This window comes from Andrena cerasifolii, chromosome 1, assembly GCF_050908995.1.
Source record: "Andrena cerasifolii isolate SP2316 chromosome 1, iyAndCera1_principal, whole genome shotgun sequence".
Lineage (NCBI taxonomy): Eukaryota > Metazoa > Arthropoda > Insecta > Hymenoptera > Andrenidae > Andrena > Andrena cerasifolii.
Window position 1 is genome coordinate 30730230 of NC_135118.1, and position 17583 is coordinate 30747812.

Genomic DNA, 17583 nt, shown 5'->3' on the forward strand with positions numbered 1-17583 from the left:
GCTACAAACTTGCAAAGGGATAGTGCAATAATTGTTCCATCTTCTAATTCCCCAAACATTAATTTTTTATCATATATAACCCCTAGGAAGACCCCTAAAGGCGGATTTACCAGTGGTAAAAAAAACACCCCTCTTTCCCTATTTTGCAATGGGCCAGATCACTCTCATCCTTGTCAGTAACATACACTGACGCACACAAACCATTCACACTAACGACACCGAAACGTCGCGGAACTGATACGCGTGAATCCGCCTTTACGCTGCTGACGAGCGTGGTTTCCGGGGTATCGAGCTCCCTGGAAGCTCCATCGAGCTTGGATCCGAAAGGTGGGGCGTGGAGTCGCGCGCTCGACGAAAGGCTTCCGAAACTGCGATTAATCGCGGTAATGGGGAATCGAGAATTGACGTAACGAGACGCGACAGAGCTCCAGGGAGGTGCAGACTTTCAAAGCGGTCGCCCTGCCACCCCGCCGAAGGAGGTGGGGTAGGAGCCTGGTTACGCGAGAAGCTGGGCTTCGATAGAGGAAGCGGTCGACGCCGGTCTCTCGACAAAGGAGACCGAGCTGGATACGCGCGCGTGTATCGTAATGGGAAACTAGAACGGGCCTCTTGCCTGCGACAGCGCGGAGAATGAACGACGTTACACAGACACGCGTAGAATGCCCTGGCCAACGTCCACCGGTCTGAATATCGTTCCTGCGCCTTGTTCTGCAAGAAACAAGCTCCGTCGCGGCGCTCGCGAAGAACAGGGATGGCGATAATGTATTGTGGAAACGCGGCTTGCGGTGTGGCCCGTTTAGGCTGGTTTTGTACTTTCTTCAGTAAAGGGGAGAATCGTGACTGGCGGAACAGGTGGTTCAAAAGTTTGCTGGCAAGTTGTCAGTGTGCTGGTTACTCGTTTTAGAGCGAAGAGAGATTTTCTGTTTTGATGGGTGGATGGCAAGAATTTTTTAGAGATGGGAAATTTAATAAAAAAGATTCTTAGAAACATTCTTGTGATAAAGGGATAATTCTTTGTTATTCTAACGTGAACGATGAATAGCTCTGGAAAGCTGATGAAGGTAATAGTCGTTTATTCTGAAAGTGTACGCTTCGCTAAGCAGATTTTATACGAGGCTATATACTTTTGAACCACTCTTCCTCAACACCCTGTATATATTCAAACAAGAACAAGGGTAACCTCAGAGAAAACTGCAACTTATTGCAATGCACCTTCGATGGCAACCCACTTTGAATACAAAGTGGGCTACTTTGTCTCCTGGGTGATAGCTTCTAGCATCCTAGACAACAATTGTGTCCGTCACAGACGAAAGCCAACAGATGGAAGCTGTTCGAGTATGTTCCAAATAAGGGACGCAAGCCATCCAAGTATCTCGAGTGGCCCTGAAAAAGCCCTCGAACGAATGTTCAAGTTACCACGTACAATTCATCGACTTGTCGGTAAAACAATTCCCCTTTTTCTAAAAATAAGATTCCAGTCAAAAAGTTTTCTATAAAAAAAGCAACCGTCTTTTGTACACTTCACTGCAAGTCAGGGGATTTGGAAAATTCGCCAAACATAGAAATAAATATTTATCGACTCAAAGCAGTCAAAGCAATATTTTTATAAACAGTTTTTTTCTCTAATTTACTCGAAATCGGTAAAGAGCTGCTCCTCTTGCTGCGAGGTCCTCGTTTCTGCAAAAAGCTGGACTTGATCAGTTTTATGAAAAACCCATTGAATTTTATCCTTCACAAGCGAACGACCCAATTGAAACTACCCCTAGTAGGAAACTACCCTGTGTGCACTGATTCATAAGAAACAGTGTCGCGCAGTAGGAAGTAAACGATTCGACTAGTCAGCGTCTAGGCGTTAAAGTAGGGGCGTCTGACGATTTGCACATGAATCTCACGAGACAATGCCTACTGTGGAGCCTAAGGCAGAAGCATTTGTGTATGAACCCTACGTTGTATTTCTCGACTCGAATCGTCGCGATTTCTCGGCCCTTTCGGCTCGGGGGCGTTCCCAAGAAACGAGCCCACTGCCGGTTGCCCGAGGACACTTATTGATTTACGGGAGGCAATTGCTCAAGAAGCCCCTTCGGCTGTAACACCAGAGATTTCGAGCCTCTCTCCGCGGATGCTCTTGAATCTCGAGCACCCGCCGCGAACCACCAAACTACCCTGTCGATATTATAATGTCGCTACCGCGACAACATTGTTTGGGCAACCGCAAACACACAGTTGCAAACGGAAACGCGAGGTGACTTGAGGTAGGTGTTCCTATACGCGACTGGACGTATCGTTCAAAGTCAATTTTCTCGAAAATGAAGCGCAATTTCAAAAAATTTTATTCCTTTTTCGCGATTTATTTACTTATTATAAGTCGAAAAGAAAGAGTGAGTTTTTTTGATATCGCGCTCCATTTTCGAGAAAATCAACTTTGAAAATTTTGTTTTTGCGACCAGTCGCGTATTGAGAAACCCACCTTTAGGCGGGGCCTACATACACGCGAACCCTTACTCACCGATTGGAACGCAACTTTGTAGGTTCGTAGAGTGACTCCAGACAAGAACAACAGTATCTTTCATTCGTGCCCAAACGCCCTTTAAGGGGAAACACCACTGTGACGGCCGGAAAAGTAAATCATTCTTAAGAATTTTTTTTTTCAGGAATAATATACAGTTTTCATAGAAAATTTTGATTACCTACCTTTAGTACGCTGTCTTAAGAGACTATACAGAAAAAAATAAATACAAAAACATCCATAAATTTTAATATATTAATTAATCTTCTAGACCCCCCCACGCGAGCTGGTCGAAGGTGTAACTATGGAACAGCAGGTCCGAAATCAAATTTCTCTTTTTTTATAAACTATATGAGTGTAGTTTCCGTTGTACGTACCGGTTTCTTAAACAAATTATTTTTGTAAAAATGGTGCGCCATAGAAGAAAAGTTTCGAAAATCCGCGAATAAGATAGACAGCTCTTCGCGCGTATTTAAAAAAAATTGTTTTCAATCAAAGAATCCGTACGTACAACGGAAACTACACTTATATAGTTTATAAAAAAAAAAAGAAATTTAATTTCGGACCTGCTGTTCCATAGTTCCACCTTCGACCACCTCGCGTCGGGGTGTCTAGAAGATTAATTAATATATTAAAATTTATGGATGTTTTTGTATTTATTTTTTTTGTATAGTCTCTTAAGACAGCGCAGTAAAGGTAGGTAATAACAATTTTTTATGAAAAGTGTAAATTATTCCTGAAAAAATTCTTAAAAATGGCTTACTTTTCGGGCGTCACAGTGATGTTCCCCCTTAAGGATGTGAAAACTAACCTCAAAGTCAAATAGCCACTCCCACTTTTCGCGTGTAACTTCTAAAGTACAAAAGGCAGGGAAAAAAATTTGAAACAAAAGTTTACTAGTAAAATAAGCGCTGCAAGCTTGCGTTAACAAAATTTTTAAAAAATTAAAAAAGAAATATCTGACGAAAACAACTTTTTTTCAACATTTTGTTAAGGTACGTTTTCAGCGCTTAGTGCACCATTAATCTTTTGATTGAAACGTTTTTACAAAAAAAATCTCTTATACTTTAGAAGTTACACACGAAAAAGTGGGAGTGCCCATCTGACTTTGAGGTTAGTTTTCACAGCCTCAAAGGGATTGGGAAAGAATGAAACATACCGTTCGCCTTGGCTCAAGTGACTCTATAAACTCCCAAAGTTGCGTTCTAATCGATGAGTAAGGGTACACGGGTTTCCTTGTGAGCCATGACGAGTCTTCCTTCCATTTTGCGATTTACTTCGTGGCCAATAGTCGCGAGGACATTGAATCTACTTAACTACTGTCTACATCACCCCTGGGTTGCTTCTTTCAGCTTTGAGATATACTTTTGAACCTCCCTGCTTAACTGTGATTTTCTTGTGGTTCCAATTTTGAGGTTAGGCGTGCAATAGAGTGCAACAAGTGGACGTAAGTTTGAAGGTTATGGAAGGATCTAAATTCTCTCGTCTAACGCGTGGTGATAGTAACTTCTTCTCACATCAGCAGTTTCACCTGACAAGAGATTGTAAATTAATTGACAGCGTCCACTGTTCCGGCCTTCGGCTCTTCAGCTCGCCAGCTCGCAAGCTAATTAAACGTGTTGGACGGGGAAGTCGGTCGGAACAAGACGTTTCAATTCGCTTTCCCCCCGTGAGACTAAGTTCTTCCCGCGAGAAAGGGGGTTTCGAGATGCGAAGGGGCGACGAGCTTTAGGAACGCCCTCCCTTCGATCGAGCGATTCCTTCTAGGTGATAACGGAAAAAATTGACGAAGAGACGGCCGGGCGGAAGCGGAAAAGGCCAAAGGAGGGCGCGGGGGGTGAAAAGAAAATGAAAGGTACGGCTGAATCAGCACGGAAACGGAGGAGAGGAAAGTAATAAAACGGAGCCTGGGGCAAAATCTACGGGGTGTTGCTTAATACCTGGCGAAGTATTGCGGAGATCAGTTCAGAGATCGGAAATAACAAAAAGAAGATTCGTCTGAACGTAACGCCTCGCGAGTGAGCTTACGGAAACAGAACAACTTACTTTGAAAAATACTGTGTCGTGTTTGTTCTCTTATCCACGCCATCTATAGCCTCCATGTCTAATCGACGGCTAGTCTCTCTAATTTCAGAGTGGGAAACTAAACTACACGCATAATCTGGATCACTGAACGAGATATTTCTTCGATAATGAATTTGCCATTCACTTTGTATTCAGTAGGAACATTTTCTGAATTATCAGTCATCATGAATATGTACTTACACTGGCGTTCATATGTATCGGGACATCTCTGTGGAATAATTCTGAAAAACGTTGCAAATTTATTGAACAGGTCTGAGAAATTTTGCTGTTTTAAATTAAGAGCAGCGGAGAGTATCGAAAGCTGTACCGAATATCACGTTTTCTGCAAATACAGCGGGCGCTCTAATACTTATGAACAACAGTGTATATTTACAGGACGCGTTCTGAATGGCTACTGCACACGTGTTATTACAGACAACCGATGCCTTCAAAGAGTTATGTGTGTGTTTGAATGTATTGCCCACTTTGATCCGTAATTTATTAAAGTACTTTGACATTGGCAATGGGTCATGCACGAGCCACATTCGGCGATGTGACATCTAGAGAAACTTTACTTAAACCGTGCTAGTTATTATCTAAAAGTTACCAGTGGGGTGCTCCTATTAATTTTGCTTGAATCGAACCTTAGGAAATTTGAGAGAAAGAAGTTCCAGATAAGCTATACTGTCTCTACTTGCGGAGCAAACTATTGGAACCCAAAAAGGAATTTACAATTTGCCAAGAAAGTAATCCACCCCCATACTACTTCCCAGAAATGAAGAAACACCCCGTATAAGAGACGTCTAACCAGATGTCGATGATCGGATCGGAGCGTGTTAGAGTAACGTAGCGAGCAGCGCTGTAAGTATGCGATGTGCAAAAAGAGATGTATAAAAGAGTTGAAGAGAAATCATCGATCGAGGCAGTAAAGGTAAAGAGGAACGAAACATTCCAGATTCGACGAGCGTGGGGGTGGTGGTGATGGGGTGGTTTCGGGGGTGGGGGGTGGAGAACCAGATGCGTGGAAGTTCGAGAAGACTAAGAAAAACTAGCGTGCTCAACTCTATCAAGCACTAAAATCCGCATCAGCAAAAAAAGGAGCTCGGAACTAAAAAGCGATCAAACTGGGAGCGGAGGGGGGGATGAAGAGGGGGAATTCGTGCCTTCGGGGAGGAGAGAACTCGAAGACAGGTTCACAGAGGACGATATAGGGGGAAGTACTCGAGAGTGTCAAGTAAGTTGAGTGGTTCAAGTATCGGAGGAGAGAGTAAAAAACTTGGTGTGTGTTCGTTTAGTTGATTGGCGGGCATTAACTAGAGTCTTAAGTGAAAGTGAGTACATCATACGTCATGTCACCATAGCCCACGGTCGTCATCGTGACAACGGCCCACCAGAACGCGTCCGGAATGGACTTGAAGAACGAATTCTCGGAGCCGGCCTCCGCGAAGTATACCGCCGACGAGAATAGCACCACACCTGCAATGCAAGGAAGAAAACACCGGTTCAGTGGGTTTAACGCCCCCGGTGGCTCTGTACCTCATGTCCCCGTAGCCCACGGTCGTCATCGTGACCACCGCCCACCAGAACGCGTCCGGTATCGATTTGAAGAAGCTGTCCTGCGTGCCTGCCTCCGCGAAGTACACCGCCGACGAGAACAGCACCACACCTGCAACGCACACAAGAGGAAGGCACGGTTCAAGACACGGTATTTTAGTGTCCCCTAGCTCTAGCTTCCTCCTCCTGCACCTCCTGCGCCTCCATCTGGCCCCCTGTCCCTGCTCCGAGTGCCGTGGCGGCTCCTGCAACCACCACCCAGCTCCGATCTATCGATCGATCTCCCTGGCGTTAGGTCCAGGTCCGTTCTTCTGCTCCCCGCCAGAGGGCCGTCCGGGCGATCCAGCGAGATCGACGGTTTTACGGAGCACCTTCCATTAGGATGATTGGATCCGGCAGCCTTCCTCCGGGAGCGGATGATCCTTGGACCCACCGTCGTCGTCGTCGTCGTCGGCTCGGTTACCTACATCTTTCACGGCTCTGGGGCCATTGCAGCCAGACTCTTGTCAGTGGATTCCATCGGTCGATCCCTTCGTCCTTTCGGTAGCTTCCGTTTCTCCTACACTTTTACGGTACTTGCGTACCTGAGAGGGTGCATCGATATTTTCTATGCTGCTGTTGCGGGGGCATTGTTAAGGAAGGAGCTGTAGTGGTCCCGGCGGCCGAATATGGCGGTAGGGAAGGCAATTTGCTCGCGATGACGTTTCGGGGAGGTCGCTGTTGATGTTTCGTCGAATGGTATGGAGTGGTGTTTCGTGTTTATTCGTGTGGATCAACTGTGAATATGTATGCTCCCTTACACTACCGGCCGAAAGTATGAGGCCACCCCTTGGAAGAGCTGTAAAGCATTATTTTCTGTAATAGAGGAACACTTTATTGTTCGGTGTGTTTTATGACATAAGTAACCAGCACCACGTTACATGCAGGCGAGGAGTAAATCGTAGGATCAGTTCACACTGGCCGGCAGCATGGAAAGTAACGAGAAGCCAGGTGGTCCCATACTTTTGACCGATACTGTATCTGCATTACGGGAGATGTGGATAATGTTATTACAATCTGGAGGACGAGTGTGACAGTATCGTATTAACGCTGGGTGCCGCCATTTCGAACATCACATGATGGAGCGGAGCAGATTACATGATTCGTTTGAATAAAAAAAAACATCTTCTAACCCTGGGGATTAGAAAAATATGATCTCGAACAAACTTTCTTCCCTATTACCATATTCTGAGTTCACGGCAGCACGTGCCTGTACAACGTACATCGCCTTCTGTGCTACGACTACATATGTACCACCTGTGTATTTCGAATTCTCTGTATCACGTTCTACTGGTGTAATAAAGATTACAATAAACACGTACCGTTGTTCTCATTTGCCCGCTCGAACGATAAACACCCCCGTCTTAACAATCTTTCCGTGATCTTCAACAGCAACAGACCACCATTCAAGTGTACTCTGTCAGATACCTCGTGCTTTGCACCGGCAAGCATCCCAACCGCCGTAACGAGCGATCCAGCAGTGTGTTTGCCAACCTCTGCAGATCGCCAACAGCTTATTTTCGTATAGAGGGGAAGCTGGACAAGAACACCGCTGGAAACTTTACCAGGGCTTGAATTAAGGATCGATAGGCGAACGACGGTGTAAGTCTGTGGTGCCCTGGTGTATCTTCCGTGGGTTGTGCCACCCTCCGAAAATATTCCAGGAGGAACGTGACGTTTGTTTCAGAGGGCGGATGGTCCTCGATCTTCAGGACGTTTCCGAAACGTTTCCCATTTCGCTGTCCAACGTTCGCGCAATCATGCTGCGAGTATCCGGTGTCCTCGTTGGTCCTTCGATTCCTCTCCGTTGTGGTATTAAAATTCACCGGCAAACAAGCGCCTATCGTATCCAGACGCCAGACTCTGAAGTTTCTCCGCGGGTGTAAACAAGCCCGATGCACAAGCCACGCTATCGTACAAAACTTTGGACGGGGCGTGCGGCACGGAGCCGCGGCTTCCCTGGTTTTTCGGGGCGGCAGCGTGTGACCGCTAGCGCCGCGAGAAACGTCCGGGTAGCCGCGGGAGCGTGTGACACTTGTGTCGAAAGTTTTTAACGATAGCTTGGTCTCACCCATGTTCTTCGAATCCCAGGGAGAAAGGAGCCAGTCGGTGATCTCGGGCTGTGACCGCCCGTTTTGTCGCTCGATTGGGTCCGATCAATCGAGCCACCGGCGCCACCGACAGACTCCTTCCTCCGCGTTCAATGCTTTAAATGACCGCCACTTACAGGACCTCGGCAGAGAGGCTCGTCCAAGGATGAAAGAGAAAAGATGGAAGAGAGAGACAAGTGAGGCGTCGAGAACGCGGGAAAAGGTCGCAAGACGAGAGAAGGTGACTCACCGATGAAGAGGAAAAAGATGAGCAGGCCGAGCTCCCTCATGGAGGCCTTGAGCGTACGGCCAAGGATCTGAAGGCCTTTACTGTGCCTGGACAGCTTGAATATCCGGAACACCCTGACGAGCCTGATGACCCTGAGTATCGCCAGGGACATCGCCTGGTTGGTGCTCTTGTCCTGCGGGCTTACCGGCGCCTTGGGCAGATCGATCGTCTCCTCCTCCTCGGCTATCACGGTGGCGAGCGTGATGAAGTACGGAATGATCGCGATGATGTCGATGAAGTTCATTACGTCACGGAAGAAGTTCAGTTTGTTTGGACAGGCGAGGAAGCGCACCGATAACTCGAACGTGAACCAGATGATACAAATAGTCTCTATTAGGAAGAACGGGTCGGTGATGTCCGGCACTTCGTCCTCCTCGATCTTCGTGCCGTTCGTCGTCGTGTTGAACACCTTGTAGTGCTTGAACTCCGGCAACGTCTCCAGGCAGAATATCACGATCGACAGGAGGATCACGAACACGGATATTATCGCGACCACGCGTGCCCCCTGCGAGCTCTCCGGGTACTCGAACAACAGCCAGACCTTCCTTTGGAACTCGCGCGACGGCAGCGGCTTCTCCTCCTCCTTGATGAACCCTTCGTCCTCCCTGCGCACAGTCGGTACACGTTTTACGCTGTCCTCTGCTGCTCGTGCACGCTGCCCACCTCGCGCCCCTCACACACCGATCGAGAGTGGGCAGGGGGGAGCGATTCTTTTCTCTCTACACTCTACACAGTGGCTCAGGGTGATACAGGGTGGTACAGGTTGTAGCTACGCAGAATATGGTATCGTTGCGTTCAAGAGCAATCAACATCTGGAGGTGACGTTTTTACTTACAGCGGTGGACGAAAGAAAGTTTAATCTTTAAACTTGGAACGGTAACGAGAATGGGTTAATTCCATTGCGAACGATTCTGTCTTAACATTTATTTAGGTATATCCCATACATTGCGGGGCTGCCGGAATACATCAGTGATGCTAAGATAATAGGAACCAAGATGTGGGATATATGTACCGAGGAGGGAAAGGGAAAAGATAGTGTAGGTGACGAGAGCAATGGGACATTTTGGACGGAAAGGAGAAGGAATAAAATAGGAATAGGAAATAAGATAGGTTAAGAATGTATGATAATAAGTATAGCATAGAGTTGAAGTAAGGATAGCATTGAGGAGCGTATGTAGAGGGTGTCCCACCTAAGACTGGATAGCGCGATATCTCCTAAAGTATTGGAGATAAAAAATTTAAAAAAATATGTAATTGAATGGTTCGAGAGGGCCAATTTTTTAGCCGAGACGATTTTTTATTATTATTATTATTATTATTTTAAAAGATACGATGGTCAAGTTCGGTTTTTCAAATGGAACTATTTTTTTTGAACACCTGAGTTGATTGTGCGTTCCAAGCCAAATTGAATAAGCTTTAATGTATACACTTTATTTCCACTGGTTTTTAAGATATTGCGCTTGCAAAATTACTGATTTTCACTGGAAGAAAACCCTTTGGAATAGCAAGGAGCGGAGTCGGTCTTACTGGCGCCACGGGTGGCATTGCCTGTTGAAACTGATACCTATCTGCCAAAGGTCTACGACAGGGTTCGCAGGCCCAAAAGCTGGACAATTCTTTTCCATCAGAAATGCTACTTAGGTAGGTACATCTGCGGTATCGAGAAGCGCACCGTTACTTTTATTTCGCACTTGCATCTACGCTCGGATGGCCGGTACTTTTGGGAGGGATGTAAGTTGGATTGGTTAGGTTAGGAGGAGTGAAAGTTGCTAGACTAAATTTCAACCATAGGGAGCAGATTGTATCAGAACCAATCGGATTTGCATCCCTCACAAACGGCTGCTCTCTTGAAGAGGCTCGATGAGGAATACGATTTACTTTAATTACAGTACATGTGTGTTTTGTAATAAAGTGTTTCTATCGTCTCCTGAATTCAACAACTGGCATCCAGACATCTACGCTCCTGCAATCCACCGGCAATACTCCTCGTGGAGAGACACAGGAAGAAAAGAAGTATAAACATGAGCTTGGATATCAAAACAAAAGCATGCGTTGAGGTATTCCGTGCGAGAGAAGGTGGGCATTGGGGAGGAGGTATTGCTGTGAAGAGGGCCTCTTCAAGAGAGCAGCCGTTTGTGAGGGATGCAAATCCGATTGGTTCTGATGCAATCTGCTCCCTATGGTTGAAATTTAGTCTAGCAACTTTCACTCCTCCCAACCTAACCAATCCAACTTACATCCCTCCCAAAAGAACCGGCCATCCGAGCGTAGATGCAAGTGCGAAATAAAAGTGACGGTGCGCTTCTCGATACCGCAGAGGTACCTAACTAAGTAGCATTTCTGACGGAAAAGAATTGTCCAGCTTTTGGGCCTGCGAACCCTGTCGTAGATCTTTGGCAGGTAGGTATCAGTTTCAACAGGCAATGCCACCCGTGGCGCCAGCAAGACCGACCCCGCTCCTTGCTATTCCAGAGGGTTTTCTTCCAGTGAAAATTAGTAATTTTGCAAAAGCAATATCTTAAAAATCAGTGGAAATAAAGTGTATACATTAAAGCTTATTCAATTTGTCTTGGAATATCTAGAGTTGGAGTATCTTTTAAAATAATAATAAAAAAAATCGTCTCTGCTAATAAATTGGCCTTCTCGAACCATTCAATTACATATTTTTTTAAATTTTTAATCTCCAATACTTTAGGAGATATCGCGCTGTCCAGTCTTAGGTGGGACACCTTGTATGTACACCTGACAGAGAGATAGAAGATTGTAACACGCAAGGAACAATAAAGGTGTTTACATAATACCAACCTAATACTTAGCAGTGTCGTACTAAGTCAGTTGCGCAGGAATGTCGAGATATGAGTATTAAACTTTCTTTTGACCATCACTATATCTACACTAGTCTGTATTTTCAACCCACTTTCAGATTAAGAATCACTCCCCTTTCGATTGCATCGTGACTGATGAGACACCCTATATACATTACAGCGTAATTGGCGAATAGTGGGTTAAAGTCGAGAGACTCTTTGGTCAGAAATGAAATGACCAAAAGAAGCGCGCGTTCGCCCTTATAATCCTCGTTACCGTGGAGGGAGCAGGCATTGCCGCGACGGAGCGGCAAGTAGAGAGTTTTCCAACCCACGTCCCTCCTCCTTATTTCCGCGGTGACGAGAGTCATGAAACGGGATCGCGGGTCTGCCCAGGGGCAAGAGATTGAACAGCCCCCGAACAATGAGCTCGAGACTTTGACTTCCCGGGGATCCACAGCCTCCAACACATCTCGCGCGGCTCGTAAAACCGTCCTTTCTCATCGACACTAACTCTGTTCTAGAACTGTACAGGGTGATTCTGTAATACGGGGTCCGCACTTTAGCAGCGTGCTTCGCTGGCATGGGCGAAGTTAGGCGACGTACACGTTGGATACAGAAACGCGTCCCGCTCGAGCTACGATCACTTCGAATCACCCTGTATGATAATGAGTACATGTCTACGCTATAACAGATTCGGGTACATCTACAGTATCGGCAAAATTTGCTTAATTCCTCACGTACTGATTACAGCTTTGACTCGTGGTAAACTGGTGTATCCAAAGAATCTCATTGTGTGTCTGAATCGTGACAGTTAAACACAAATAGATATCAGTATAACAACGGTGTGGTTGATACATGAGTGCTAGAAACTAGTGATCATTACAGAGACAACTACATCAGGATTAACACCTTGACTGGCGTCGGCGTGTCTTCTATTTCCTGCAAACCGTCAAAAGTACTCTATCCAACCGTCCCTGAATCTTTGCGATAACTCAAAGGGGTACTATTCGCGCCACTCAAAGTGTTAATTCAATATTCAAAGGGTTAAGGTTCAAATCCACCTAATCAACGCGTCAGAGACAGTTGAGATCGTAAAAATTCTCAGTTTAACACAAAAGAACAAACTATACATACTATTGAGAACTGACAAGAAATCCCTATACCCACAAACTAAAATGTCAGAGGGGCAAGGGGAATCGTCCGCTGGCTCCATCCAATCCCCTCCAACAAAGTCCGCCGCGAATGCAAGAACGCAAACGAAACAAATCGCGAAAACCCACGAATGTGGACAGCGGCTAAGAACCTAATGGTAGGATTTCCCCTGGTCCCTCTGACATTTCAGCTTGCGGGTAGTGGGACTTTTCTCCAGCTCCCAATAGAGAGACAATAGAGCATCGTTTACTCTACGTTGAGAAAACTATAATTATATACCACTCATCGTCACTCTGACACGTTGGACACGACCGTTTAATGTACCTGTCGCGCCGAAGCAAAACTGTTACCACTGAAACTGGGGTTGGGGTGAGGAAGACAGAGAGGTGTCCCGTTTCACGGACACGTAGCGGGGTGCAGTACCTGAACTTGTTGGTGGCCAGCTCGCCCAGCTCATAGAACTTGATCTCCTCGGAGAAGACATCGAGAGGAACGTTGACAGGGCGGCGCAGCCTGCCGCCGCTCTGGTAGTAGTAGAGTATCGCGTCGAAGGAGGGCCGGTTCCGGTCGAAGAAGTACTCGTTGCGTAGCGGATCGAAGTATCGTAGCCGCCGTGACGGATCGCCAAGGAGCGTGTCCGGAAATTGGTTCAGCGTACGCAGCTGCGTCTCAAACCGTAACCCGCTCACCTGTCGAGATCCAGCGAACGATCGATTATTGCTGGTACACAAGCCGCAAGCCCGCTCCCTTCCTCTAACCCGTTAATCCCCCTTTTGTCAACCTGCGGCTGCCCCTGCCGATTGGGACGCCGGCCGGGTCAGCGCTTCTCAGACGGGCTCAAAGGGCTTTCTTGGCTGTGATACGCTAATTTGCGGGGCGAAACGAAGCGGCAACGCCTCGTTAACGTTCGGCGGGAGATTGCTTGCACCACTAGGCGGCGCTAGTGAGGCGTCGTGCCACTGGCACGCGCGCCACCTGCGCAACATAACCTCAACGAGCGCGCTACGTTTGCGCTGGGGAGGATCTTGTTTCGAATCTTGAAAGTAGTCTTTCGGTTCTCAATACAGTGATGCAGGATGAAATAACGATACAAAATATTCAGCTATCAAAGTCACTTTTTCTCCTATTTTTAATAATAATAATAATTTGCGAGTGGAATGTGGGAAGACTTCTGATCCGAGTTCTGGTCCTAAGTTAATGTATTTCTGTACTGTTGTGTTTGTGGGGAAGCTGCAGAGATTACAGAAGGGAGACTTAACCTAGAGTGAGGATAGATTCGGAGAAATTTCCCTTCGGAACTTCGGGACAGCATGCAATAGAGCGAAAGGATTCTGGCGACGCAGTATAGGACCCACTCGGCTGTTGTTCTAGAAGTAGGTGTGTACCTTGGACGTGAAAATTTGAGCGTTACAGGACTGTTAACAGTAACGGCACTCCACCCAGGATGGGTTGCTCCTTCTTTAGAGCTCGCAGCCATAACGACCGTCGTTATTGGCCGTTACGCTCGAGCGTAACGTCGATTTATCAGGAATAAACGGGAGCGCGGTCGCCGCTGATTTGTTTCGTCCCGAAAAGAAACGACTTTTCTCTCGAGCCCCCCTCGCCGGGGCGGAAAACTAATAAACGAATCTAGGGTAATTGCGTCGCGGCATTAGGGCGATTAAAAAGAAAAGGAGCGAGCATCGGTTATAACTGTCGCGACAGGGCCCCGTGGTTTATCGACGGTGGCGCTGAGAACGGCGCGGGACCAAGGGAATATAACTTCGCCCGCTCGCAAATCACATTTACTCGGACAGAATTAAAGTTAACCCTACGACCAAGGTGGAGCCTGCCTATAACTCGATAAACGATGATTCCCTTAACGTCACAAACAACCGAAATGTGAACCCTCCCCTTGTAAAAGAATCTGGGCGAAACTAGAGGCACGTGACATTTCGTTAATGGTCCAGGTGTTGCTGTTCGACAAAAACGCAAACTTAGCCTGTACATTTGAAATGAAGACCTTTTCAGCGCGATATAGCTTGTAAAGAGACTATCCTTTAAGGGGTCATGCTCAGTCAGGAGGCCGAAAAAAAGGTGGTCTTTGGAAATTTTTTACCCAAAAGCTATAACACATTTCTCAAAAAATCTTTTTTCCTTTCAAGTATTGCATCTAGTAGCGTGCATCGTAATTTTTTTATTTAAAAATATTTAGCAATAACTAAGTTATTGTCCATCACTCGAAGGTTCTCTAAAAAAAAGGCTTCTGCGGTGACCACTGCTGCTCGAAAGTCGATCATCTGAAATAAAAAATTCAAAAGAATTTACTTATTATATTATATTATCTAGTATTTGAACGAAGGATTTTTTTATCCGATGCTTAGTTTTCTTTTAATTTACGAAAATCAGGCATGTTTTATGATAAAAATTGAAACTTTTACTTTAAACATCAGCCATTTTTTCCCAAATCAATATTTCGAAAAATCCTTCGTTCAAATACTAGATAATATAATATAATAAATAAATTCTTTTGAATTTTTTATTTTAGATGATCGACTTTCGAGCAGCAGTGGTCACCGCAGAAGCCTTTATCTTTAGAGAACCTTCGAGTGATGGACAAGAACTTAGTTATTGCTAAATATTTTTAAATAAAAAAATTACGATGCACGGTACTAGATGCAATCCTTAAAAGGAAAAAAGATTTTTTGAGAAATGTTGTATAGCTTTTGAGTAAAAAATTTCCAAAGACCACCCTTTTCTTCGGCCTCCTGACTGAGCATGGCCCCTTAAACCACTAAGCGTCTCGTCCAAAATGGCCCAGAATCCGATGTTGATGATCCACAGTTCCGTTAACGTCAGTCCGTTTAATCGCTCTACTAGGCCGTTACCATTTCCCCTCGCGAGCCGTTGAAACGATTCGAGCACAAGGGCACGATAATCGCTGTTGTTGCCAAAATGCGACTCTATTTCCCTCAGTTTCTAAGGGCGGCCCAAGTTTTCGGCGATGACAGGTTGTTTGACACAGCTGTGTTGGGCAATGAGGAGGGGCGATGAAGGCGCGTCGGGAACAGAAATTGGATTGCGCCCGCGATGGCGTGGACAAACGCGTGTGCAATATGCTACCGGTCGATATTTAGCGCCGTTATCGAACGCCCCAGAGTGACCAGGATTTGTCGCGCAAATGGTCTCTCGATCAACCGCTGGAACTGTTTCATTTCTGTTTAGCACATCGTGCTCTTAAAAACGCGAACAAAGGCGTATGTTAGAAACATTAAATGGAGCCCCTGTGAAGTTCGTGAGCAGCTTTGAGGCTCTCATTAATTTAGACAAGTTTCACTGGAAAGAATTTTTAAAATAAAGCTCGTGCGCAGAGATACAGAGAGATATAGCTCCAGTCATATTGGTCCGGAGAGTGCGTCTGACTACTGACGATCCTCATTCCCTTGCCGCCGCACGCTTCGCGCTCTCTCCCGGCTCCGGCCGCACGGATCAATCCTATCCCCTGTATTTCGCTACATGCCTGGTACGCGCGCTGCCTCGAGAATTGTTTCCAGTAGAATTTATTCCAGCTAACAAAGACCTCCGCGAAGGTGTAAAAATAGAAGTCTAGTGGATTTAAACATTTCTAAGTACCACAACAAATCCTTCCAGCTGAACACGATCACGAGCGATCGAAGAATGAATCGGTCTGCAGAAATTTCACCGTCAATATTTGAAAGGGAGCCAAGCAATCTGCATAAAACTTTTCTTACCTCCAGCCCGAGAGATAACCGAGGGAATCATTCCTCGGTCCCGGAATAATATTTACACGAGCAATTTAAGTGCGCTAAAGAGAAAAACGGGGGAAAGATGAGCGCTGCCTCTCGAGATTCTCAAAAATAGTAGCCCGCACCCGAGGCTAACCTAGTTCCGAAGTTTCGACAAGGATCGAGAAGCGGAGCGGCACGCGGGGCGGTAACGATTGGTAGTCAGGAATTTTTCGGCGAACGATCGAACGGTTACTGTAATTGGCGCAATGCAGTCGTGTCATCCGCGAGGACAGATAATTCCGTTCACACAATACGACCTTGGTACTATATCGCCCCTGATTCCAAGACGAACTTGGACGGCCGCCAAAACACGGCCTGTAGGTCACTTCGTGTCTTGGGATAATCTTGCCCGGTCGAGGAAGAAAAGAAATACGAATACAGTCCTCGGCCAGTCGAGCCGCCGCGGAAAGCGTGCGTCCGCTTCGGCGAAGCCGCGCGGGGATCGATCCCAATGCGGAAGCGTGCGAGCAAACAACAGCGATCGGTAACGACGCTCTCGTATCGGTCGCGATCCTTCACAGAGACGATTCCACTTTTTGGTCCTTTCGCCCCTTTTCTCTCCTCCCTTCCCTAGTTACCCAACGTTCCACGCGACGACCGGCTTGCTTTCGTTCGTTCCGGGCGATCGCGATCCAGCACGAGTCGATCTCCCTCCTTCTTCTTCTTTTTTTTTTCGCACCGCGCAAATCGCCGAGTTTCGACTCCAATTACACAGGCCGTTTCGATAGCGCGGCGAGTGGAAGAGATATGAAACGTGTCCGCGCCCGCGATCCTGTATTTGAAACATGGCGACGGAATTCACGTCCGTCTGATCGATGGACCGCGTCACGTTCTGCTCTTGGAAATTATTCGGATCGGACTTTGATGACTGAGTTACTGTGGAGGCTTCACTGCTGTCGATAATAGGCGGACATCACCGGGGCGAGGGGATTTTTCGACTGTAGGATATTCCGGCTCTCTGGCGTTTATCGCTCTATTTCTGGGGGTGAAGTATTTCTGCAGTTTTTCCTCGAAATATGCTGTTAAGTACAAATATCTAAGACACGTATTTCTTTTTTTTTTTTTGGTTAATTTCAATTTTGAGGGATGAAACAGCTCTGAGAAGTTTGAAGACTTAATTTAATAAGAAAACCGCTAAGAAAGATTAATTTCAGTATTCTAAGGGTAACCTGGGATCAAAAGGCTTGGAAATACGTGATTTTCATGAATTAAAAAAAAAAACTGAACGAAATGTAGTAAAAAAGCTTTTTGGACTTTGTTACTTCATATTTGAAGAATAAGCTAAAAAAATATT

At 46.2% G+C, this 17583-nt stretch overlaps 1 protein-coding gene across 10 annotated transcripts in view; it reads right to left on the reverse strand.

Moving 5' to 3' along the window:
• Shaker (potassium voltage-gated channel protein Shaker) overlaps nucleotides 1-17583 on the reverse strand; it is a 342093-nt gene that overhangs the window by 21728 nt on the left and 302782 nt on the right. For 8 of the 10 annotated variants that reach the window (XM_076824796.1, XM_076824823.1, XM_076824815.1 and 5 more), the window contains 3 exons: nucleotides 12925-13190; nucleotides 8504-9147; nucleotides 5917-6046 (listed from right to left, as the gene is read on the reverse strand). In XM_076824796.1, coding sequence (XP_076680911.1) covers nucleotides 5917-6046; nucleotides 8504-9147; nucleotides 12925-13190 — 1040 coding nt within the window. Of the gene's footprint in view, nucleotides 1-5916; nucleotides 6047-6106; nucleotides 6237-8503; nucleotides 9148-12924; nucleotides 13191-17583 lie in introns of all 10 variants that reach the window. The other 2 variants (XM_076824806.1, XM_076824833.1) reach the window with 1 other exon arrangement.